This window comes from Astyanax mexicanus, chromosome 17 (assembly GCF_023375975.1).
Source record: "Astyanax mexicanus isolate ESR-SI-001 chromosome 17, AstMex3_surface, whole genome shotgun sequence".
NCBI lineage: Eukaryota > Metazoa > Chordata > Actinopteri > Characiformes > Acestrorhamphidae > Astyanax > Astyanax mexicanus.
The window spans coordinates 25,439,733-25,467,208 of record NC_064424.1 but is presented as its reverse complement, the minus strand read 5'-3'; the positions used below and the strand labels follow the sequence as shown (position 1 = coordinate 25,467,208).

At 37.6% G+C, this 27,476-nt stretch overlaps 2 protein-coding genes across 9 annotated transcripts in view; one reads left to right on the top strand and one right to left on the bottom strand.

Annotated features, from left to right (window-relative positions):
* rpl35 (ribosomal protein L35) overlaps window positions 1-27,476 on the bottom strand; it is a 657,733-nt gene that overhangs the window by 358,393 nt on the left and 271,864 nt on the right. The window lies entirely within an intron of this gene.
* LOC111193935 (trypsin) lies at window positions 11,158-22,733 on the top strand. The gene is made up of 5 exons (XM_022676450.2): window positions 11,158-12,093; window positions 16,312-16,495; window positions 18,411-18,646; window positions 20,100-20,245; window positions 22,277-22,733. The coding sequence occupies exons 1-5, from the start codon at window positions 12,048-12,050 to the stop codon at window positions 22,475-22,477; spliced, it is 813 nt and encodes a 270-aa protein (XP_022532171.1). The 5' UTR covers window positions 11,158-12,047; the 3' UTR covers window positions 22,478-22,733.

Sequence of the window (27,476 nt, the reverse complement as noted above, 5' to 3'; positions counted from 1 at the left end):
GGCCAATATTCCTCCACAAAGATTCATTGTTACTTATCAAAAATGCTTTATTGTAGTTGTTGCCGCTATGGGTTATAATTGGTTTGGATCTACTTTTTCCTTTAATAAATGGATTGTAATTAAAAATATATATTTTTTATTTACCCAGCAAGTTTGATTGGATCATAAGCAGTCACAGCATCTTAGCTGTAAGGTGGAGAAGTTTACTAGAGATGTTTAGTTCAGTGTTTTTCAACTGAGGTGCCACAACTGATGTTTTGATTTTGCTGACATAAAAACAATAGTTAAAAAAATGCGGCTTATTAGCAGTTTATAAATCACTAAAATGTGTCTCACATGCTCCTTTCCTTACCGGAGTCAGCATGTGAGGGCCGTTTTTAAATCTGCGTTCTTGTCTGTACTTGTGTTCTTGTGGACTCGGGAAACGTCATCAGTCGCAGCCCAAGTACTGTTTCAATTAGAAGATCTCAGTTAGCCGAGTACACAACTAATACCCGGATGTGTTCTTGCTCCTCCCACTTTCTCGAGGATGCATGGAAGGTGACTTGTGTGGACTTCTTATAGAATGCACCTCGCAGCAGTTTTAGCGTAATGGTGGAGGAGAAGGTACATAACTGTTAGCACCTGTACGTTTTCAAAACAGTACTGCTGTGTGCTAAAACAATGTTTTAAGTTATTTTTAACGAGAATGTAGGGCTTTAGACTTCAGATATGTGGTTTATTTGTTAAGAAAGCGGCTAGGTGAAAATGTGCTGCTGTGTTTTCGGAACAATGCTCTCCGTTCCTCTAAGAGGGTGACGTCATCAAGTACACAGCTGTTCCAATTACACAACAACTGTCCATGGCCTCCTGTCCTCGGGAGTCCGCACTCGCAAGCTAAACTTATCAAGTCTGTACTTGCCAAGTACAGGAGTTGTGCATTGAAAAACGGCCTAGGACTGTTTCCAAATTCAGGGGCAGGATACTTTAAAGGACAGAGTTAGGCCACATATCATACCAAAATGAGACTACTAATCACGTAGTTGTGACTCAATTGGCCTTTGAATCTGGTCTTTGAAGGATGTGGCCCCTAAACTAAGATACACTATATGTAGCCTCACAGAAACAGTGTTTGTTCCCACACATTGCACTGCAAGAGTTTCTAATTGCAAGCTAGCTAGATTAATATGAAACAAATGGCGTCATTTTAATGCCAAAAGTCGAGAACGAAGTTTTTGAATGCAAGAGCCTATTTCATGCAGTGCTCACAGATTTTATTTGCTCACGTGTAAAATATAGGTGTGCTCTCACGGATTTTATTTGCTCACGTGTAAAATATAGGTGTGCTCTCACGGATTTTATTTATAAATTTACCATGCTCTCTCTCAGATTAACTCTCCTCTTGTATGAATCTGCGCGCACTCTCGGATATAGCGTCGCATTTTTTTCAACCAATGAGAATGCAGAGCAAGCGGCATTAGGAATTTAATTGGTCAAATCCTGTTGCCACGTCTGATTGGCTGGAGACTTGTGCAGCTTTGATAGTACACAAGCATGATATATCCGAGAGCACACCCAGATTTGTACAAGAGGAAAGTTAATCTGAGAGAGAGCATGGTAAATTTGTGAGAGCACACCTATATTTTACACGTGAGCAAATTAAATCTGTGAGCGCTGCATAAAATAGGCTCTTGCATTCCAAAACTTTGCTCTCGACTTTTGGCAGTAAAATGACGCCATAGAAACACTGTTTAAACAGAAAGGCTGCAGAATTGGATAACTCTGAATCTAAGCCATTGTAACAGAGTAAAATTAGACACTTTAATTGCTCTAAAATGGAGTTTTGGCGCCCCCTACTGGTAAGTGGAGAACTGCAGTTACGCTACGCTTGATCCTTCTGAGCCACCGTCCCTCAGCAGCAGTCTCTGTGCTGCCTGTCGGAGCCGAGCTTCGGGTTTTATTAATAAATTATAGTTTTAAACCTATTTTAAGTTAATATTCTGCTCTAAATACGTTTATAAGACCTACTACAACACATTTTCGCAGGTAATTCATTGTTTTAGGTCGTAGTTAAACGTTTATTAGCTTATTTCTCGCTCCTCTGTTAAAAGTTGAGTGAAAGTCACACGAGGCTCCATTTTCCCTCCATTTTCTCTAACAGCACATAAGCTAAATCTGTTCTTTGTGAATGAGAGAGGTTTTTGTTTATTTACCAGCTGGCACTAACTGCAGTAGTCACTCCAGTACAACGGAAGTAAAAAAAAAAAAAAGTATTCCAAGTATTTATTAATATTTTAATCTTTATCTGTTTATGTTCTGTTTTATTATTATTATTATTATTATTATTATTATTATTATTATTATTATTATTTTATTTTGTAAAACTTGCAAAATGCTCATGTCCATCCGTTTTAATGTGTACGTTTTATGGTAAAAGTTTCTACTGATAACGCAGAGACAGTTTATAATAACGCTTTTAGAGCTGTGTTTTATATTCTCTAAAATAAATATTGTGTATGAAGCCATATATTAGGCAATTTTATTTGTTTTTGCCATATATGTGCTGTTTCTAATCAGCAGTCTCTGATTCTCTGTGCTGTGGCTGGCACAAACTGCAGTAGAATAAAAAAAAAGTTCCCTTGATAGAAAAAAGGTTGAGAAACGCTGGTTTAGGTAATAGTGAGTGGGTCTGAGAGTACAGTGTAGGGAAAAGAATGGGTCTATGTGTAACTCCAGATGTTAGGTGCAGGTTTTATCATCTTCCTCTAAGCTATCATGTTACTGCCTAAAGGTTGGTGTAACTGTCGTCTGTGGCCGTTTTGAGCGATAGGGAAATAAAATCCATCTCAGGTGTGTTAGATGGAGTTCATTGTAATATGCTACACCATCTCTACACATTTATTTGGCACTGAGATGTTTTCCAAAACTGAGTTGCTGACTGGATAGACAAGTCAGCTGTCTGCAATCGTTAGAGCAGTTTATTATGCAAACAATTAAACACATCTTTTGTTCATACTGCTGACTTTAATCTTTTGAAATACACAATATGTAATCCTGCATATAACTGAGGACGACAAACTAGGATGAACAAGATGTATACATATCATTCGTTTTTTCGTTATCTCGAGTTTTGAAATTGGTTCAGAGTGAGATTTTGTGGGAAAGGGCAGGGATGCTGTTAGTAAGGGGAGTTGGTGCACAGAGTCTTTCAGAGTCACATTCATTACTCAGGTACAAGTATAGATACTAGGGTTTAAAATACTTGTGTAGAAATGAGGTATCAACTGAAGCTTTTTACTTTTTAAATAAAAGTGTAAATGTACTGGAATTGCCATTAAGGATAAAATCTTAGTTCGCACCACTGGGGCCTGTAGTGCACTAATATCTATGAACAGCTAAAGACCTAGCGCTTAGCCTGTGTTTGTGGTGTGTTAGGGGGTTTAGCCAGTTTAGCCACCTGAGGGATTTTTGGCTGTGTTTAAGAGATCGAGTTTTACTCTCCAAGCACTTGTAAGAGCTGTAAGCGAGCAGTACCTTGTTAATAAAGAGCTTCTTGCTGAGATCATGCTGCCTGTTGTTTCATCTCCTGGCCGGTTGTTACAATATAAAAGGAACATAAATGTATAGATATAGATGGAGTGAGGGCCCTTGGTTGTCTCCTCCCTTAACCCAACACAGACTTCATCCAAGTAGTTATACGTTTATGCAAATGACATGCCAATCAAGAGGAATCGATACAATTGGACAGAATTGATCAACATGACTACGTCAGCAAAGTCCGGTTAACAGTTTGTTGTCCAGTTCTGATGATGTGATCAGCTCCAGCCTGCAACAAGTTCTTATCACAAGCTTCTATAGCTCTGTGTTTATAAAGCTAAATTGTTAAATAAACAGTAAAAAATAATGTATATATAAAGTTATAAAACAGTGTAAAGGTGTGGTTATCTCCAGTCACACCCTTAGAGCTAATGCTAAAACTACTCCAGTCTAAAGTCTCAGTGCAGGAGAGCTAAACTGAACCTCCTGTATAACGCTGTACTTCAGCACTTAAGTACTTCAGTGGCTTTACTGCTCCTTAAAACCTGCCTGGTAAAAGTCATACATAAGATGCACCAGATTAAAAGACACGATGATAATCTTTGGGAAATTATAGTGCAAATAATACAGTAGTTGGCACATTTCGCTTGAGTTCTCTTGAGTCTCTGCATGATCATCTTCAAAGTAGTCTACATATGTCTGCTATATTTTTGTTGGAGCGTGATGTGATGACGATGTGCAGGTGTGATGGATCGCGTATAAGCCAGTAGGATGTGGGAATGGTACATTTTTAAACTTCTCATCCAACCATAATCAAATTCACTTAATGCTGATGGAGAGATTTATCTGGACAGGTGTTTTTATGAGCTGAAATGAAATAGAAGAAACAATGCTATTTTTAAAACGTAAGTATTAGAAGTAGGGCTTTACGGTGGCTTAGCGGTTAGCAGGTTCACCTCCCAATGCTGGGATCATGGGTTCAAGTCCCTTTCTGGGTGGAGTTTCCATGTTCTCCTTGTGTCTGCATGGGTTTCCTCTGGGGACTCTTCTGTGGTTTCTTCCCACAGTCGAAAAACACGAAGATCAGGTAAATTGGATATCAGTAAAACGTCACCAGTAAAGTATAAATAACCAAAATATCTACTTAAGTATGGTAACAACGTATTTGTTCTTCATTACTTGAAACCTCTGGTTGGGGGTGGGGTTATGATTCCATGATTGAGATTTTGGTCTTGGTCTTATTTGAGCCAAACCCTTTCTGTATCAGTGTGGCGTGAAAGAACACTAAAACTAAGTCTGCTGTCTTGGATAGCCTCCAAAACTGGCTCAAACTGGTGACCTTTGAAAAAAGTGACAGAGGTCCTCCATTACTCAAATGTTTTGCTTTCATTATGTAAATTAATACACCATTTATATATAAAAAAAATCACACTAGGTTTTCATTCAAGTGTGCAACATATGACTAAAACAAGATGTAAAAATACAGTAGTTGCTGAAAATTAAATTGTCTAGACAAGCTCACAGACTTTACTCACAATGATAGTTAACATTCTTAGCTGGAGAAAATATTTCCCAACATAAGCTCTCTTTATTTTTATTATGCAAGTAATAAGTAATTAATTATCAGAAAAAACTAAATCGAATGATGAGATGTTACTGTACTGTAGGCTACTCATTGAATATGGTGTTTCTGCGTTGTCCAACGTGTGCTAGCCTACATCGTATTCTTTGGAAAGATATTTATAACTCAGGATCACGTAAATTGTACCCAGATACAACAATGCTTTTTTTTATTGGCTTTTAGGTAGCTACATTTCTCAATTTATTGATTAGGGTGTGGGAAGCTCGATATCTGCTCTTCGTCTACAGTTACAAAAAATATTGGTGTGCCTTAGTGGGTGTTGTCCTGGTATTTCTGTGTGTAAGAGATTCAGTGGTTTGCAAAAGTATTCATCCCCCTTACACTTTTGCACATTTTTTCATCTTATAACCACAAACTTAAATGTATTTTAATAAGATTTTAAGTGAAAGACCAAAACAAAGTAGCATGTAATTGTGAGGTGGAATCGAGAAATAGTATTCATCCCCCCTATATCAATATGTAGTAAAGCCACATTTTGCTGCAATTACAGCTGCAAATCTTTTGGAGTATGTCTCTACCAGCTTTGCGCAATTGGAGACTGAGATTTTTGCCCATTCGTTTTTACAAAATAGCTCTAGTTCAGCTAGATTGGATGGAGAGCGTCTGTGAACTGCAATTTTCACGTCTTGCCACAGAGGCTTAATGGTATTTAGGTCAGGACTTTGACACATTAATATTCTTTGATCTAAACCATTCCACTGTAGCTCTGGCTGTGTGTTTAGGGTCATTGTCTTGCTGCAAGGTCTTTTGTAGCCTCTAACTGGTTTACTTCCAGGATTGCCCTGTATTTAGCTCTATCAGTGTTACTTTTCCGCGCTGTATTTAGGCCAAAAAGTTGGTCTTATCTGACCATAGTGTTCCTGTGTTGCTATTTCCCCTGACTTGTGGCAAACTACAAATGACATTTCTTGTTTTTCTTTCAACAATAGTTTTCTTCTTGCAACTCTTCTATAAAGTCCAGATTTGTGGAGTGCATTACTTTTGGTTGTCCTGTGGACAGATTCTTCCACCTGAGCTGTGGATTTCTGCAGCTCCTCCAGAGTGATCATGGGTCTCTTGTCTGCTTCTCTCACCAGTGCTGTACTTTGGTTGGGTGGACGGCCATGTCTTGGTAGGTTTGCAGTTGTAGAATGCTGTTTCCATTTTTTTTCTTTGCGTATCTGTGCAGTGCTCCTTGGAATGCTTAATGTTTTTTATAACCTAACTCTTGTTTAAACGTCTCTACAGCTTTATCTCTGACCTGTCTGGTGAGTTCATCGGTCTTCATTATGCTGTTTTTCAATAATGGTCTCTAAAAAAACAGAACAGGTGTATTTATAATGAGGAAATTACACACAGCATGACTCTATTAACTAATTAAGGGTTTAAACACTTTTGCAAGCAACAGTGTGGTGTGTGAACTGGTTGAAATGCATGTGCCTCATTATACATATTATCTTTTTTACAGAGAATTACAATTCTAGATATTATCTGCCAATAAAATACCTTTTATGCTCAAGTTGGACACATGAGGGCCAGTTTAAATTCATTTTTTGGGTCAAAGCTGTCACTTGTGTGGTTTTCTTTAGATATACATCCTAAATGTGTGACCAAAAAACAATAAAACAATTGTTCAACAATAATAATTAGGTCAAAAAAAAGTTAAATTAACACATATCTTTAATTCTTCATTCAGCTCTGCTCTCACTTGAGCTGTAAAAGCTGTAATAAAGATATAGACAAGCTGGCGAACCAAACAGTAATTCCCCACAGATAAAAAGGTAAAACATGTTCCTCATTTGGTTCGCTGTATTGTACACGTTGTGGTTGTAATAGTCCCTGTTATCACACCCACATTTGCAATTGTCTCAATGGCTGCTAATGCAAATGGTGTAAATTTGAATAATGTGCAATTGACCCTGTATTGTGTGTTAGCTTTACTGATTAAACAGAGTTTATCAGCAAGCCTCTACAATTCAGCACTTGCTAGTTTCTGACCTCATGACTGCTTTTGACTGTGTGTAAGTTTGAGGATGGACCATTCTTCCCAAAGACAGTAGAACAGTGGTTCTCAAACTGTGGTAGGGGTACCACTGGTGGTACTTAAAGCATCCCAAGTTGGTATGCTAGATGAATTCTGCTTGTTTTGAAATGTAATGTTCATAACATTACATTGGTTTGTGTTTAGTGCTATACCTGTTAGAACCTGTATGTAAGCTACACTTCAGTTCTTTATATCCGTTTCATTTGCTGTAGAGTAAAACCCTGTGGAATACCACAAGATATACTGTATCAACCAGCCATTTACAGCAGTTTCTGCATTATGATTAATAGCTAAATAATGTAGTAAACACTGTAGTGTTGTGTTGTGTTTATACTTGGCAATCTTGTTTATTTCTTTTGTCTAAATCTTTCTGAGAGTCTCAGAAAAACTGTATTAACCAGAAACAAGAATCAATTAAACAGCCATGCTAATGTACAGACTGCAAAATCTCCACACAGCAGGTGAAGAACAACTGGTGAAAGATATGACATGTAGATAGGTATATGTGTAGACTACACGTCTAGCTTACTGTGTATAATTATGTGTGAGGTACATGTGTTCCTGTGAAATGGGTTGTAGGTGGTACTTGGAAGTTTTGGTTTGATAATTGGTCTACACGGTCTAAAAAGTTTGAGAACCACTGAAGGACGGTTGGAAGAGTCTCTTGTAGTGGTGGTAGAGGTTTCTGGCCCACCGTACAGGTGGATAGTTATTAACTGTCATTAAGATTCATTAAAGAGAAGGTAACAAGATGGAATTAGTTCTGATTGGTTTTATAGGGAACATAGAAATTGCTGCATTCTGTTTTTATTTACATTTACTTACATTTTAGACAGTGTTACAAAACTTCTGGAGGAAGTATTTTATGGTAACATGTAGCAGCACTAGAGTTAATTTAACACATTAATAAGAGGTATGTTTGGAGCTGCACGGGTGATAAATTTAATCCAATTAACACTGTAGCAACTGTTAAGTATAGTGGTGGTTGCATCATTCTCTCATGCTCATAAAAAGAACAGTTCTAAGAAATAACTAAGCACAAAGTGTAAAATTGTCATGGCATTCATGTCCAAGGCAATTGTATGTAAACTTCTGACCATAACAGTTTATGAGAAAATGCTATTGGTACAATCAAGGTTTTATTTGTCCACAACACCTTTTTCCAAAATTAAGCTGGCTTGTCCAAATGTGCTTTAGCATACCTCAAGCGACTCTGTTTGTGGCGTGTGCTCAGAAAAAGCTTCTTCTGCATTACTCTCCTATAGAGCCTCTCCTTGTTTAAAGTGATCTGAATATCTGAACGATGCACAGTGACTCCATTTGCAGCAAGATGATGTTGTAGGTCTTTGGAGCTGGTCTGTCAGTTGACTATGACTGTTCTCATCATCCTTCTCCTCTAATTATCTGAGATTTTTCTTGGCCTGCCACTTCGAACCTTAACTAGAACTGTGCCTGTGGTCTTTATTTCCTCACTATGTTCCTCACAGCGGAAACTGACAGCTGAAATCTCTGAGATTTTGGACTTTTTGTATCCTTCCTCTAAACCATGATGTTGAACAGTCTTTATTTTCAGGTCATTTGAGAGTTGTTTTAAAGCTCCCATGTTGCTGCTCTTCAGAGAAGATGAAGCAAAGAGGAGAAAAACTTGCAATTGGCTCCTTAACCCTTTCTCAAAATTTTGACTGGGCCATTCTAACACATGAATATTCTTTGATATAAACCATTCCACTGTAGCTCTGGCTGTATGTTTAGGGTCATTGTCTTGCTGCAAGGTCTTTTGTAGCCTCTAACTGGTTTACTTCCAGGATTGCCCTGTATTTAGCTCTATCAGTGTTACTTTTCCGCGCTGTATTTAGCCCAAATAGTTGGTCTTATCTGACCATAGTGTTCCTGTGTTGCTATTTCCCCTGACTTGTGGCAAACTACAAATGACATTTCTTGTTTTTCTTTCAACAATAGTTTTCTTCTTGCAACTCTTCCATAAATTCCAGATTCTTCCAACTGAGCTGTGGATTTCTGCAGCTCCTCCAGAGTGATCATGGGTCTCTTGTCTGCTTCTCTCACCAGTGCTGTACTTTGGTTGGGTGGACGGCCATGTCTTGGTAGGTTTGCAGTTGTAGAATGCTGTTTCCATTTTTTTTCTTTGTGTATCTGTGCAGTGCTCCTTGGGATGCTAAATGTTTTTTTATAACCTAACTCTTGTTTAAACTTCTCTACAGCTTTATCTCTGACCTGTCTGGTGAGTTCATCGGTCTTCATTATGCTGTTTGTTCAATAATGGTCTCTAAAAAAACAGAACAGGTGTATTTATAATGAGAAAATTACACAGAGCATGACTCTATTAACTAATTAAGTGACTTCTGAAGGCAGTTGATTGCACTGGATTTTATTTAGGGGTTTCAGAGTAAATGGGGCTGAATACTTTTATTTTATTTGATTAAAAAATTAAAAACCATTTATCATTTTCATTTCACTTCACAATTATGTGCTACTTTGTGTTGGGCTGTCACTTAAAATCTCAATGAAATACATGTAAGTTTGTAGTTGTAAGATGACAAAATGTGAAAAAGTTCAAGGGTTTAAACACTTTTGCAAGCAACAGTGTGGTGTGTGAACTGGTTGAAATGCGTGTGCCTCATTATATCATATCATCTTTTTTACAGAGAATTACAATTCTAGATATTAATACCTTTTGTGCTCAAGTTGGACACATGAGGCCCAGTTTTAATTCACCCACAAATGTATGGAATTTTTTGGGTCAAAGCTGCAAAAGCTGCTACTTGTGTGGTTTTCTTTAGATATACATCCTAAACGTGTGACCAAAAAACAATAAAACAATTGTTCACCAAGAATAATTAGGTCAAAAAAGTTAAATTAACACATATCTTTAATTCTTCATTCAGCTCTGCTCTCACTTGAGCTGTAAAAGCTGTAATAAAGATATAGACAAGCTGGCGAACCAAACAGTAATTCCCCACAGATAAAAAGGTAAAACATGTTCCTCATTTGGTTCGCTGTATTGTACACGTTGTGGTTGTAATAGTCCCTGTTCTCACACCCACATTTGCAATTGTCTCAATGGCTGCTAATGCAAATGGTGTAAATTTGAATAATGTGCAATTGACCCTGTATTGTGTGTTAGCTTTACTGATTAAACAGAGTTTATCAGCAAGCCTCTACCATTCAGCACTTGCTAGTTTCTGACCTCATGACTGCTTTTGACTGTGTGTAAGTTTGAGGATGAACCATTCTTCCCAAAGACAGTAGAACAGTGGTTCTCAAACTGTGGTAGGGGTACCACTGGTGGTACTTAAAGCATCCCAAGTTGGTATGCTAGATGAATTCTGCTTGTTTTCAAATGTAATGTTCCTAACATTACATTGGTGTGTGTTTAGTGCTTTACCTGTTAGAACCTGTATGTAAGCTACACTTCAGTTCTTTACATCCGTTTCATTTGCTGTAGAGTAAGACCCTGTGGAATGCCACAAGATATACTGTATCAACCAGCTGTTTACAGCAGTTTCTGCATTATGATTAATAGCTAAATAATGTAAATTATTGCACATTTTTGTAAACTTCATTTCATTTCACTAAAATATCACTGTGCTCATCTGCTATATGATATATTTAACTGAAATTGCCAGTGGCACTTACACACAGTATCGGTATCGGCAATGGGTATCGGCCGATACCATTTCCGGGTTTGGAATGCGGGAGTAAAAAATAGCGGGGTAAACAGCGTGGGTAGAACGTACAGAAAAATGGAGTAACTGGTAAGTAACTTCACAATAACTACACAATACAGATCTGAATACACTAGCCAGCTACCTAAATAACCATCTAAATAATTAATACTTGCCTGAGTAATAGGCAAGTATTAATTATTTAGATTATAATTATAATTAATCATAATTAGTATCTGGCTGTTCATGAGAGAGCAGAAAAAACTGCCTGAGGGGGGGAGGGGGCTCTTAAAGAAACACTGCACATATATCTTGTAATAAAAAATAAAAATAGAAAATCTGAAAAGCGCCTAAAGATTTTCCTGTTTTTTACCATATTTTGATAATTACATGTTTAATTGAATAATTTTAAGTTGACAACAGGAGCTCCTTGCCAATCATTATCTACTGCAGCCAATCATCTTAACAGATCTTTCAAAAAAAGGCGGAATCAAGTTATTATATCTTATTCAGGATAAAACAGTTGGTATCGGTATCGGTACCGGCTGATACCAGAAAAGTCGGTATCGGTATTGGTAAGGAAAAAGTGTTATTGGTGCTTCCCTATTAAAAAGTATATTCTAAGACTAGGCCTAATGCATGTCTGTTAAACTGTCCTATTAAGGGGGGATTTCTTCTTTAAGAAGTAATTTGTATTTTAGTCATTTTTACTGGGGATTCATTTTTGGTTTAGTTGGATCTCTGATGGGTTTCCATTAGTCACACATTTTTGCTGCTGATTTTCTTCAGCTTAGCTGGTATTTGCATTCATGATTCTTAATATTTTTATAAACATCTATTTAGAATAGTTGACAAATTGTTGCTGTCCTATTAAAAATATGTATCTCTAAAATTACACAGTAAACTAAAAATCGATATAGATGTTTTTTTTATTGGATAGCGGCATTATGTACTGTTGGACTAGGATCGCTTCAGGTCATGTTAGCTGCTCTACACAGCTGAAACATTATTCGAGAAAACTGAAAGTGGTTTCAGCGTCAACTAGATGAGATTAAACTGTTGGATAAGCCATGGCCTTGTGTGATTGGTGAAGGTGGGGAGATGGTGCGATGTTGAACAGACTTAAAAGCCACACACATTTCAGTTAGCTGAAATATCAGAAGCTAAGGAAGCTCTCACCACCATGGCCACGACTGCTGTCCTGCTCTTGCTCTCACTTTTGGCAGAAGGTAAGATACAGACTTTTTAAAGCTCTCTACATAAGATGATCAATTACTGTCTAGCATGAACAAGTAAATCTGGAATGTTAATTATCATTAATTAAATATTGACATTATTGATTAATTAATGTGTAGAATTAATTGTAGAAACTGAGATGTCACTTGTTTAATTGAAAAGGGAAATGTTTTTTATTTTTTCTCTCTCAATCATTATTAATAAATCGCATATAAATTGCAATAATTATAGTGAAATTGAAAGTGCATTTTTTTATGGTGCAAGAAAGAAAAACAAAAACATGTAAACACTGACAAAACCACACACATACACACACATAGAGGTGTCAATTCATGAAGTACAAATAAAGTACAAACTTTTTTACGTTACTTAAGTAGAAATGTTGGTTATCTATACTTTATTAGAGTAGTTATTTTTCAGACAACTTTTTATTTCTACACAATTATTTGAAGTTTCTACTCCTTACATTTTAAAAATAGCCTTGTTACTCCTATTTCACATCAGCTTGTTTTCATCCGACTTCTCATCGTTAAAAAAAAGATAAATCTCTTCATCAGGATTGTGGTGGGTTGATAAGTATAAACATATACCATTCCGACACCCTATTAGTTTCTATGTGATCTACTGCAATGCAGTGCTAACAGGACTCCTGTTTTGTAAAACCACTACAGATGGTTCAGAACTCAGCAGTGCTCCTGGTCTTCAACCACGATTCTTACGATTGCCTACAAGGGGATGATGAAACAGGCTCCTTCTACTTACATTCCTAAAGGCTTTTGTTCCCTCCCGGTATGGAGCCAAATCAGGGACAAAAGTTTTGTCAATTTGAAAAAAAAAATTAATAAACTGTAGTTGATGTGTATACTTTGTAATATATAACTTTCCCCGCCACAAGACGCCTTTTCACTTAATACATATCGCTATTTCACATACACGACTTTAACTTGGCATTTTTCTAGAGTACCAGCTCAATATAACTAAAGTTACCTAATATATCTTACCTGTGTGCTGGAGCCAGCAGGCTGTCCAGGAGGAGTGGAAGCCATCGCGCGAGGGAGAACGTACAGACATATATAATCCACGCAGGCACATTGACAGGGTCCTCCGGAGTAGGTCCTCAACCGTATACCACGCCCCTTTCCTATGATACCACGCCCACACGCAAAATTAGGGCCAAAAGTCTGAAACCTAAAAACTAAGATCTGAAAGTAAAAAAAAAGATTTGAACCCTGAAAAAAAAAATTGATACTGTAAAAAAAAAACTGCACCTGAAAAATATAAGATCTCAAATATCAAAATACACAAAAAAGTGAAAATTAAAAAAACAAAAATTGTTTAAAACTATTTTCGAATTGAATCAAAATTATATACAAGCTGAAAAATTATTTAAAGCTCACCTTCCGCGAAAATCCGATTTTTCTTGTTTTTTGTGGAATACAGTAGGTCTCTCCGAGTTGAATGTGTACACCTGCACATTAAACTGTTTTGCAGCCCCCATTGTCTGCAGGAGCTAAGCAAAGAAATCCCCCCTCCCCCCCTCCGAAAAACGGGTGAATTTTGAATTATCTTTCTGCCTACGTAGGCAGAAACTCACAGACCAGCCCACCTTGGCTCGAGAAACTCCCAGAGGCGGAGCTGAAGCGACGCAACATCACCGCTCATCAGTTAGGAGGTGGGAGGCAGTGAGCGGCAGAGCGGTGGAGGGGCGTCGCAGTGCTCCTAGCCAATCAGAGGAGAGATATTTGCATGCTGTTTGCATGTATGAATATTCATGAGCAAAGCTGGAATCCGGTCATTTTGGACACACCCCTAAAACAGTCCATTAAAAAAGAGCTATACAGAGACACCTGAGCACTTTTTTTTTACAAAAACGGCTCACATGTCATTCATTCATACTAGAGACCACAACTAGACATTTTAAAATGAAAGAAAAAACGACGGAAGGTGAGCTTTAATACACTTATATTTATTTAGAATATATTTTTGTATTTTTCAAAGTTCAAGCTTAATACTTAAACTTTCAGTTTAAATTTTTTTTTTCAAATTGACAAAACTTTTGTCCCTGATTTGGCTCCATATCCCGGCCGCTGTGCTCCTCCAGTGAATGTCACCTAGCTTTACCAAACGTTTACACAAAGCAATCCAGACTGTTCTCATACAGAGTTCCCCAATGGTGAAACAAATTACCTTCTACTACCAGATCAGGAGCCTCCCTCATTACCTTTAATAACCTCCTACAGATAGAGCTCTTCAAAGAGAACTTACTTTCTTAACACCTCTAACCCCTAACTAACTACTTCTAACCTCATTTCCTTCTCCCCCTCTTATCATTCTCTACCCCACTATTACCTTTTGGCCTCCTTCAGGCCGTGCCTAAAAATGTTTTGCCGTGGATTTTTATGTCCACCTTTGCTTATGTACCTCATTATTTGTAAGTCGCTCTGGATAAAAGTGTCTACTAAATGTAATGTAATGTAAAATATTGATCCATCACACCTGCACATATCGCATCACCCTTTAGCAGGAACATAGCAGACGTATGTAGCCTAGTATGAAGATGATCCCTGCAGAGAACTCGAGCGAAATGTCTCAACTAAGGTTTAACTTTAAGATCCCAACATTTCCAACCCAAACATTTCAACACTAATATTTTAATACAACATTATAGTCATTACGACTTTAAAAAAAATGTGGGGTAATGCAGTATAGACCTGATAAAGGAGCTGCTGTTCAATCTCCATTCTTTTCCTTCTGTTCACAGTTAATTAAAAAAAAATAAAAAAAAACTTTCTGATGCAAAGGTACATCAAATAACAACACTTATAGTCCAGAATTATCTCTTTTGTCTCTTTTCATGTACCGTATTTTTCGGACTATAAGGCGCACTTAAAAACTTGTAATTTTCACAAAAATTGACAGTGCGTCTTATAATACGGTGCGCCTTTTGTATGGATTTTACTCGTCAGGTTGTAAGGAGCAGTAAACACACACTCCGTGCAGCGTTATAGAGAGTTTCAGTGCTATACAGAGTCCAGAGCCGTGCAGCTCCGAGGCTGAGCAGCAATAGCATTAGCTAGATGCTAACCGCTAAGCTAGCTAGCTTATTCACTGAGATCAGTATTATCTAAATTTTACTCGTCAGGTTGTAAGGAGCAGTAAACACACACTCCGTGCAGCGTTATACAGAGTTTCAGTGCTATACAGAGTCCAGAGCCGTGCAGCTCCGAGGCTGGAGCAGCAAATAGCATTAGCTAGCTTATTCACTGTTCAGAGATCAGTATTATCTAAATTTTACCCGTCAGGTGTAAGGAGCAGTAAACACACAGAGCAGCAATAGCATTAGCTAGATGCTAACCGCTTAGCTAGCTAGCTTTTTCACTGTTCAGAGATCAGTATTTTCTAAATTTAGCACTTTTAATACTGCTGGAGCAGTATTATTAGAGTTAGATGCTAATCGCTAAGCGTTCACCGTTCAGAGGTGAGTTATCGGCCTGTAAGTCTGTGCTGCTTTGCCTGGCTAGCATTAGCTAGATGCTAAGCGCTAACTCTCTCAGAGGTGAGTTTTATCAGCCTGTAATCTGCTTGTTTACCGTGTTAAAACAAGCTACGGGGGACGAATCGCTAGCTAATATCTCACTGTCTTACCAGAACACGCAGGATTACTCAGTGTAACGCTCTCGTTTAAGTTTGGGTTAACTTTACTAGTTTAGGTGACTAGCTAGCGTGCTAGCGGATAGCTATGCTAACGCTGGTGCAGCAAGCCTTAGTGGACATCTGGAAATCTAAGCTTACTGTAAATAAACTGAAGCACGTTACTCACCCAAATAAACAGTTTTCAGGAGAGGAATCTGTGTAGATTAATATCCAGCACTCGTTTGAGCTAGATTTGTATACTGAGACGCTCCACCGGCAAGCGACCACCCCCGGTGGGGGAAGGGAAACATGGCGCCACCCCTGTTCACTTTGATATAGGCACCCTTTCTAGTGTCACTTAACGCGCCTTATAATGCGATGCGCCCTATGTATGGAAAAATAGCAGAAAATAGGCGTTCTTTGATAGTGCGTCTTATAATACGGTGCGCCTTATAGTCCGAAAAATACGGTACCTGAATTTAGTATGCAGTTTAATACTTTCTCCAACACATACTGATCATATATTGACTCAGTCCACTCTTTTTAATACTGATGGAATCTATCTGTGTTCTCTTGAGGTGTGGTTTCCTCTGCTGTTGAGAAGCGCCTGGTGTCTGCAAACCCCTGTGCTGCTACTGAGAGACCGTATCATGCCCGGGTAGTGTACGAGACTCACGATGGACACAGCTCCACATGTGCTGGCACGCTCATCCATATGCAATGGGTGATCACTGCATCACACTGCTATGGCGGGCCTGGCGGGTCAGTGGGTTTTAACCTTATAGTGTAATTGATAATCCTAGATTAGCCTAAGTGTTTTTTTACTTGTTTACTTGTTGTTTCTGTTGGGAATATATTGGAGGGTTAAGGGTAGGCGTAGCTAGCCTTGTTTACAGTTACACACAGCCCCCTAAAATGATTCCCAGCACCCCTTTTTAATGGAAGATTGTTAAAAAAAACTATTTTATATATAATATATAAATATTATATATAATATTCTATACTAAACACAGCAGAAATATGATAAAACATTCCTCAAAAGGTCAAAATGCACTTTTCAGACTTTTTCTGACAGGCAAATAAATGATTTGCATTTCAATGGCTACACACACTCTAATAATTATGTTCTAGTTTTTTTCAGTGCACATTACTTAATAATAAGGTTGCAAAAATGTTGCACTATATTTTTAAGAATAACCCAAAAAAGTTTTTTGGTAATTTTTACTAAAAATCATAATATTTTCACTACATGCCTTTACTTAGAAAAATATGTTTATCCAGTAAGTTAAATTAAGCAGTTTCAATCGGAAGATAAATAAGAGTAAGAAGTTGCTTCTACAAGTTCTATAGCAGATTGTATTAAATCAAATTCATTTAAAAACACAGAGGTAAATCTTATTTAAATCAACATTTATTTATTTTATTTATTTACTTATTTTAAGTAAAAAAACATGCCAGTATCACTGCAGTGCTGAGACCCACCACCCAAATAAAAGCAAGCCATCAGTTTAAGGAGGTATTGTATGTATTTATTGGTGGTTTAATACTTGGCTATTTCCAATAAAAGTTTCTAGAAGATTTCTTCAGTGTCTTGCGACACGCGGTGTCCCAAACTGTCTTTAAATATTTTGCTACGCATGCTCAATTCTGTCATGTTGATTTTGCTTAAATCTGTATGCAATTTCTGCAAAACTCTCAACATAATACACAAACATTATATTGGGATGCATTTATTAGTTAAATTTAGCAAAGTTATAAAGGTATAATTTCAGGTAATATAGTCTCAAAATAATGAGCAAAGATTACTGGACTCAAATCTTGTTATCTTTACCTAAAAAATATATGCAACATATATGTTTCTACACATTTCTAAACAAAATAAACACGCAGTATTCAGCAGTCCTTGCTCTCTTAAATAAGAAGAGTTCACAAATTATCATTTTAGGTCAAATCTTGGCACTTTAATGATCAAAGATTATAATGCAGCCTTGAGAAGGCTTTGCTGCACTTTTTAGCTTTTTCCTTTAAACTGTGGCCTCATTTCACACAGCTCATGAGCTCGCTGGTTGACTTGAAGAGGGGGTGGACCTATGATACATTTGCACTAATCCCAATTACAAAGAAAACTCAGCTTTAGGTTCCCATGGGCTTTTCAAATCACATATCTCCCAGACATCAAACTATTTTAATTTAGCACCTGGAGGAGAAATGTTAGATAAAAATTGTTGAACAAAAATGTTTCCAATAAATGTAACACACTCTTAAGGTGTGCATAATATTTTTTTCATAATCTTTATTTATTTACATTATTCTAATTCTTCTGATATGACACACTCATGTATAGTCAAAAGTTGGGTCAAAAATATGGGTGATTCTAGTCTGGAATCTAATCTGGAAGCATAAACCCACAAGCCTTAATGCAATTTCTTTTCTCCATCTGGAAAAGACATCCTTCTGATATTAGATCTTTGTTTATTACAGTGAAGCAACCTCATTTTATAATGTAGGTTAGGGGTGTAATGCTCTATGGTTGTTATATGGCTATATGATGATTATAAGGCTTGGAGTTGATTATAAGGCAGGTGAATGTGAAAAGTTTAGGATAGGTTTAGCTTCTAAGCCTCACAAGAAAAGCAGTATTGTTTTTTTATTACATGTGTTTCTTTGCTTCCACCAGCATTCTGACAGTGGAGCTTGGTGGACATCCAAAGAACGCTGAGAAAATGACACTGCGCATTGAACACGCCAACGTCTTCAATTATTCCCCGTCAGATGAGCCCATCATGTTGCTGAAGCTTCCAAAGGCTGTGAAAAGCATTGTTCCGGCTGTAATAAGGTCTGGACATTGTGTTGTTCCAGATGATGGGGAGGAACTGATGGTGTCTGGTCGTGGTGCCACTAGTGCTGAAGGAGGTGAGAAGCTGGTAGAGTACGGGTAGTAATAGCCACTAGTTAGCAGTCTAATAGTTGTAACAGTACTATTGTACTTGTAATTATAGTGGTAGTATTAGCTGTAGCGGTTAAATCGTTAGTGGTGTTAACGGGGTAAATCAGGGGTCTCGAACTCAAATGACCATGGGGCCATTATTAAGGCAGTATGCTCAAAGGGGGCCACAAATTCTTTCATTATGAACTTTCCACTATGGAGTGACCTCACGCAGCTCCTGAAATATACCCATACACTGGTATTCTGCATTACAATAGCAGCTTCACAGTCTCCCTAAATTGTTCAGTTATTGAACACTCATTTCAGGCACTCACTGAGAGTCAGTGAATATGAATTCTTGTACTTCCATGCACAGCTGATCATTAATATCAGACAGATTGCTGATCTACTGCCACAGTATTTAATGTGAGACAGTTCTGAATAAACTCACTAATCAGCCTGAAGACTGCAGTCTTTCAGAATTGGTCCCTCTGAAAATGACTGCTCTGCTTTAATGATGAGATCACACATCCACATACCTGCCTCACCTGCTGCAGAACTTTCAAACTTTACACAGATCTTAAAATATCAGACAGATCTGCTGCAAGAACTGATTTCATCTCATCACAGCCCATCAACTCGTCTCTCTCTCCTTCTGTGCATACTGAACTAGCTAGCATGCTTAGCTCTGTAATGGTTACTGAGATTTTGTGAAAATGATGCTTTTTTCCTTGTGAACGGTGAGCTAGCGTATGTGCTTAGCATGAGACATGCTGCCAGTGGGCTCAATATTTTAAAAAGATAATAGGTTAAAAAGATCAAATAAAATATATATTACCGTATTTTTCACGCTATAAGGCCACTTAAAATTCTTTAATTTTCCCAAAAATCATCAGTGCGTCTTATAATTCTGTGCACCTTATGTATGAATTTTACCAGTCAGGCTTTAGGGAGCAGTAAAGCCACTCTGCTGAAGTGCAGAGTTATACAGGAGTTTCATTTTAGCATTAGCATTACCTGCTAACCTGCTAACTTTTCTAATTATCTACTACTATAACTACCTTACTTTTAACCATTTAAAATGCATTAGAATAAGTTAAATAACTAGCTGACTACTCCCAACAGTTGGATTGTCTGCTGCACATTTTAAACTATCGCTAGATTGTAAGATAGCAGAGGCAGTGCAGTAAATTGGAGGGTTTCTGCTTTACTTTCATATTATTAGCATATGTTCTGATTTTTTCTGAGTTTTTTTTATACACATGAGCTTTTAAATATGTATATAAAAATTAGTCCTTACACCAAACATCGACAAAATAGTAAACATAAATTAAAGAAACAGGAAATAAGAGACATTTCATTTGTATGTATTTACTGTTATTTTATAATATGAAAAGTTGTACCAAGAAATGTTTGATTTGTCTTGTTTTTTTTTTTTAGGTCCAGGGGTGAAAGATCTGATGTGCCTAAAGGTTAAATCCCTCAGCAAGGGTCACTGCCCAAATATTGCTGGCAGCAACTATGAAAAGTACAAGTTTATCTTCTGCGGGGGAGCAATTGATAATGCACAAATCAAAGCTTGCAAAGTAAGAAAATACAGTTGTCTGTTGAGCTCCTCTTTAGGTTAGGTGCTTCCAATACTGTTTGTTTTGTCTTGCAAGGAATGATCATAATAGACTATAATGCATTGAAAATGACCAAGTAGCTGCTACAGCCACAATTAGCAGTTCAACCAGCACTGTGACATGATATTAACATTGAAAGGTGCAAAGTAATGAAGCACAAATACTTAGTTACCTTACTTAAGTGGTTATTTTGTATATCTATACTTTATACTTTATATCTTTACTAGAATAACTATTTTTCAGATGCCTGTTTTCTTCTACTCCTTACATTTTAAAAATAGCCTTGTTACTCCCATTTACTTTTGGATTATTTTTATTTTAGCTTCTCATTGTTAAAAAAAACAAATCTGATAAATCTCTCCATCCAGATAGAGTGAATTTGATTGTGGTTGGATGAAAAGTACAAAGATATAGCGTTCCCACACCTTATTGTTTAATACACAAGCCACCGCACCTGCACACGTCACGCCCACAGTCCAGAAAGAGCATAGCAGAAGTATGTAGCCTAGTATGAAGATGATGCGTAGAGAACTCGAGAAAAATGTCCCAACTAAAATGCGTTCATTTTCAATGGGCATATATGCGGCTGAAACAGGGAGCCTAGTGTATCTCAAATTTATCAACATTAACATTTTATATAACATTATAGTCATTATAGCTTTTAGAAAAATGTATTTTGGGGAGGGTAGTGCACACACTAGCATTTCCCCTTTACATTACTTTTACTTTGATATTTTAAGTAGTATTAAAACCAGTATATTTACTTTTTTACTTCAGAAGTCACAGGAGTCTACCACATATCAATAAAGGCTCCCTGATGCCTGCAAGTCAGATAATATCTCCCAGAGTCTGGAACACCTGGAATGCAGACGACTTTTTAATCTAATCTCGTGTGTGAAATAGAGGAAGAGGGAGAGAAAGGGACTCCCCTCGTGTGCATATTCATGAAGCACATGCAAAACAGAGAGGGTTCTGATTGGTCTGTTCTCTGCAAAGAGTCAGCCAATCAATTTTTAATGTAGGTAGGTGTTTTTATTCCCCTTCTGGACGGGATCCATTTAGGAACATCATGGCTCCCATTAAAACTCATTTCACCTCTGACTACTCTAAAGTATATTCATGTCTGATAAAATTTAAAGAACAATGAAAGTCTTGCCTGCTGTAAAGTTTGTAATAGTGATTATAGCTTTGCTCACGGGGGACTAAATTATTGCAAAAGGCATGTTTAGGTGAGATAATGTGATATATGTAAGTCCAGGTCCAGGGGTACCTCCCTGAAATCAATTTTGCAACTTGGGATGTCTGCCCTAGTATCTTTTCCTGAGTAAAGAATGTGAGTACTTTTGACACCTTTGTTAACCCTTGTACTTGGCTGCGCATGCAGTTCAGCGCGCTGCCTGATCGCGAAAATAAAGTTTAACGAATCCTATTGTCCGGCTTATCATAGTTATCGCGATATATATTTTCCTCGATAACTATCGATATCATCGCCCAGCACTAGATGAATGTATAAAACCTTTTGCACAAAATTAACTCCTTAACACCTTTTTAGCAATTTTACATACATCTTTTACTGTATATAGACAAAACACACTCAGCATGTGAGGACATTTAGCATTTTATAATTTTTTTTTTTTTTACTTTTTACTTTTTCTCAAATTCTGTCAGTTCAAAACAACAAAAAAATCTAAACATCTCTTCTACATGAGCTTTAATCATGGTGGACATTTCTATTTGGCTCATTAGTGCCACTAGTGTAATCTGTCCATGGCTGGGGGCAATGCCAATGTGGCCTGGCCCCTAGAACCACCAGTGGTCTAACGTTAGCTAAACAAGGGTGAACTGTGTTTTAAGGTCCCAAAGTTTGCAACCAAAGCGCAGAAGGTTAGTTTTAATCGAATAATAAGTTGTTGGTGTGAAGACAGCTTTAGTGACAGTGAAGGTTTTTGACTGTTTAAAGAAAAAATCTTTCTTTATTTCCTTGCTAAACAGGGTGATTCTGGATCCGGTGTTGTGAGGACACAAAAGGTCACAAAATCATCTTTTATCTTTTGGACCAAAGAAGAGCAGTCTGAGATGTTCACTGGAGTTCTCATCAGTGGAGAAAAAGAATGCGAGGACAATTTTGTGTTTGTTAACACCTGTGCCGACAAAATTAAATCATGGATAGACAGTATATTAAAAAAATCCTAAAAAGAAAGTAGCTTTGTTACAGACACAGAGATCTAATTCATGCAAGTAAGAAAAACACTTTTAGCATAAAAGGTTACAATACGGTTGATGGGGTTTATTACTTATTTTTAGATGTGTGTCTATCTTTCATTCAGATAATAAAGTAGGCTACTTTTTTCTGAGTAAACTGTATCTGATTTGAAGAACTGCAGTTCTTCAAAACTTTTTATTATGTAAAATGCAATAAATAAATCAATAAAACTTTTCACGTTAAGAATCAAGTGTATCACTTTTTTACATTTATATAAACTATTACTACATTATTACTAGAGTAGCAGCATATAACATTTATCTAACAATATCAGCTTCAGAATCATGCTGATGGCATTAGCGAAATGGAATCTAGGTAATTGTTCATAGCACCATTCGTATTTACAGCAGTGGTGTAAAAGTGAATTGGATACTCCCCACCTAGGAAAAACATTATTTCTCTATTTAATGCTGCTATAAATAAAATGGGACCTACAGCATGAAATGGACCTATAAATTATAGAAGAGGTGTGGATAAAAGAGACAACTATTTATTTTGTCTTGTACCATCAAAAAGGGTTAGGGTCTAGTTAGGGTGACATAGAATGCACTTCATAATGACACCCTCTTCTACTAAAAGTGCAGAGGTGCTCACACAGGGCTCTCATTAATACATAATGTCAACATTTCTTGATCTAGGGGACACACCACCATAATCTACTGAAAGACAAGAAGAGCCACCCAAGTAGGTACTGCAGCTTATATAGCACATTGTCTCTTTTTCTTTTTTTGACAGTCTAGAGGGTGCTTTAGCAATATTTTTTTTTCCTTTGGGGGAACATTTACCCTGCTTGCTGACCCATGAGTCCACTGGCTGCTATATATACTCTTAAATGTTTCCTTAAATATACTCTTAAATGTTTCAGGTCAAACTAGTTCAAATTTTAGTCCCAGACAACACGAGTAAACAAAAAATGCAGTTTTAAAGTGAAGGTTTTCATTATTGTGGAAGAAAAACAAAATTCAAACCTACATGGTTCTGTGTGAAAAAGTGTTTGCCCCCAAAGTTAAAACATTCATTTCCTCTAGCCACACCCAGACCTGAACAGAACCATGAATTCTGCTGTTTACCAAAAAATCCTGAAGGAGAATATCCAGCTATCTGTTCGTGACCTCAAGCTGAAACAAACATAGGTTCTGCAGCAGGACAATGATCCAAAACACAACAGTAAGTCCACCTCTGAATGGCTGAAGAAAACAAAGTGAAGACTTTGGAGTGGACTGAATCACATTGAGCTGTAGCATGACCTTAAAAAGGTGGTTCATAGTGGAAAACCCTCCATTGTGACGGAATTACAACAATTCTGCAAAGAATAGCAAAATTCCTCCACAGCACTGTGAATGAGTAATTACAAGTTACTGTAAAAGCTTGATTGCAGTTATAGCTGCTAAAAGTGAAACCACCATGTATTAGGTTTAGACAAACACTTTTTTCACAGAGGGTCATGTAGGTTTTCATTTTTTACTCTTTTAATAATAAAAACCTTCATTTAAAAAATGCATTTTTCACCCTTTTTTCATTTGTACCTCTACTCTTTGTTTTCAAGTGAAAAGGTTTCGCTTAGATCAGAGTTACAAGGAAAAGGGGTGAGAATCCCCAACCCTTCAAGCACCTGAGATCAATGTAGCATATTATTCTTGCATTAATTTCCATTCAACTACATATGCATTATCTATTCATCTGACAGCGCAGCCCCTACTTCTACTAGTAGATTAGATGGGTTCAACAATCTGAGGGAATTCTCCCCTCCCAAATGTTTGAGTTGGTTGCGCCCACGAGTGGTCTTTTTTTCTGGAGCGATAAAATTAAATATAACAACAGAATAGCACAAAGCGTCAGTCGGCTGTGATGTAGGGTAAAGAGAAGCCAGGTGGAGCCGAAAAGGCCAGATAAAAAAAAAGAGAGAAGATGGAAGAAGAAGCTGCCAAATGTGCAAAATTAACAAACTTGTTTTCCGGAGGACAGACTCCAGCTGCAGCCGGTAAACAGAGATATGGAAATAATCTTGAATTGTCCGCTATTGCGCAACGTTTGCAATGTCGACTTAGCATAGTTTATTTTGTAGAGCCCAATACACATCATTAACCTCTTAACATGCCCTGGATTTAATATCGCAAATTTCCGTTAAAATCATACTTATCACTTCAGGCAGCTAAAACTTTCATGCACTGTATGGTTTTGTCTCACATTACCTACTGTCTTACAACCTGGTCACAGGCAAATAAAACAACACTAAAACCTTTAGAGTCACTTTACAAACAGACAATCAAAATATTGGATAGAAAACCAGCAAGATATCATTATTGTGCCATTTTACAAAAGCATAATCTATTAAGTTGGGAAAATGTCATAAATTACTCAAATCTTTGTCTGATATTTAAAATAATCTATGGTTTGGCATCTCCTCCACTCAGTCAGTTTGTTAACATCAGAAACGCCACAGAGAGAGTAACTCGAGGGGCGGCCCGAGGAGACTGTGTTGTTCCTCTCAGCGAAAGTGCCTTTTTCTTGGGAAAAGTATCTTTAGTTAGATTGTCTTTTCAGCTACAGCTGTATTTTAGCAAACTGATACACTGTGTTATATTGTTCTTTTATATTTGCATTGTAATCTTCATGTGGTTTTAGGTAGACAATTTCAAGATCTGTCCAGGGTCAACGGATGAAAAATAGCCTTTTTCTTGGTGCATTTACAGTAATGTTAATTAATGTACACTGTCCCTGTTAAATAAACTATTAAATTAAAAGTGTCTCTTTTAGCATGAAATGTTTACTTTATTGTAATCACGACTTAAACAAGACATTTCTTCTTCTACAACTGATAAAACAGCATGTTTACAGAGTAGCACTGTTAGCCCTCACCACCAAACAAGCAGAGCATGAAATAATATTAAAACAAAAACACAGTATCAGTAAAAGCTTTTATAAGCCCCAGACTAAAATGTATATTTCAGTTTGAGGCAATTAACTGCAAGCTAAGCTTATAAACAGCCATCCTTTACACTTAACATGATATATTTACACATTTAACCTGATGGCAAATGCTAATCGCTGCTAGCTTCTGCCTGCTAGCCTACAGCTTTAGCAGTTAAAACAAACACTTTAACTCAACTTATACCTCACATATTTACACTCTGCTTGTTTTAATAACCTTTTAACTCTCTTATTAACATTTTAAGCTCCTTACAAAACAGAAATACTCACTGATTTACTTATAATCTGTCTTTATCTGGTACTATCTGAACTCACCAGAGCTTCTCTGGTACAGCACAGAGAACAGTACAAAAGATTCGGTCGAATGAGTGAATCTTTTGAACGAATCTTTTTAGTGAACGGATTCTAATGATTCAGTTCATCTAAAGGGGGTGCTGTGCCCATCACTGCTAGTTGTCTTTTGTAAAGAATTAACCAACTCCGAATAGCGGGTTTTTGTAGTCAGATACAGATCGGAAAGTAGGTCGCAGTTCTGTAAAGAGGCGCAGTTCTCGCGAGCATTGGTCGCGGCTGCCTAGAAAAACTTACAGAGTCTGGTTTGAGCTCAGAGGAGCTCTGGCACAGACACCAGAGCACCGCTATTCATTCTATTACACCTCAAAGGAGCGCTGCAGTGAGTTTGAAGCTGTAATTCCACTCCTTTAAAAGGTTCAATAATCAAGGAAATCCTACCTTTTGTGCCTTTAATAGCATACTGCATGCTGTTGACTGAAATGGCTACTTACATGATAAATGTTAAGTTTAATAAAAATCTGAAAAGTGTGACGTGCAGAAGTATTTAGCCCCCTATATCAATACTTAATAGAGCCACTTTTCACTGCAATTACAACTGTAAGTGCTTTGGGGTTTGTCCCTACTAGCTTTGCGCATCTAGAGACTGGGATTTTTGCCCATTCTTCTTTATCCCAGGGGCGCTACACATGGAGGCATAATCAGGTACTTAGATCTCTTGCAGGTGTACTTGATAAGAAGCGGTTAGAAGTTAATAACATGCCTGTGGTAGGTTGCAGTAGGGTAATAACGTTTGTGCGTGAGGGGTAGCATAGTGGAGAAACAGCACAGTGCTTGAAAACTGCTGGTAAGTGGGCTAATGCACGAGATTGGAAGTTATTAGTGGATGTAGGTAGTAAACTGCAGATCCCGGAGTGCATTCTGGTTACAACCTTGAGGCCGGATGTAGTGTTGTACTCTGAAAGTAAGCGGATAGTGTATTTTATAGAGCTGACTGTTCTGTTTGAAGACGAGGTAGATGGAGCTTATGAAAGGAAAAGGCTGAAGTATACAGACTTGGTGGCTGAGGTGAGAGAGCGTGGGTGGCAAGCATATATTAGACCGGTGGAGGTAGGTACTAGAGGCTTTGTAGCAAAGTCTGCCACAAGACTGCTGTCTGAATTCGGAATTAGAGGTCGTGTGCTGAGGACAGTAGTGAAGGAGTTGTCAGATGTAGCTGAAAGATCTAGTCAGTGGTTGTGGTTCAAAAGGGCTGAGGCTACGTGGGGAAGGGAATGAGTTTGTGCTTCAACAGCAGGCTTGGAGGGGGGTGGGTCTGGGACGCCAGACTTCACTGTTGAGCCTTCTGGAGGTGTTGTGAGCTTAATTCAGCGAAACACTGACGAAGGAAGGTGCCTGCCTGATGACCCCTGAGAAGAGCTTGCACTGAAGTTTGTGTTAGAGTTTGGATGAAGGGGATTGGTGTGGTCCTGTGGTTCTTGTAGTAATTTGTCTCATGAATTTTTGCAGACGTCTGAGTACTTGGCAGTTGATGCACGAACCATGAACATAGTTCGCTATACTTCTGGATTCTTGTTGAGCCAGTATCAGATGGTAGTGGTTGTTGTGTTCTGCTCACGCAACTAATAATGTCATTTATTGTGTGTGATTGTGCTTAGGTAGGGTGCTGTGGTTAGTGTGTTGTTGCCATAGTTAAAGGAAGTGAGC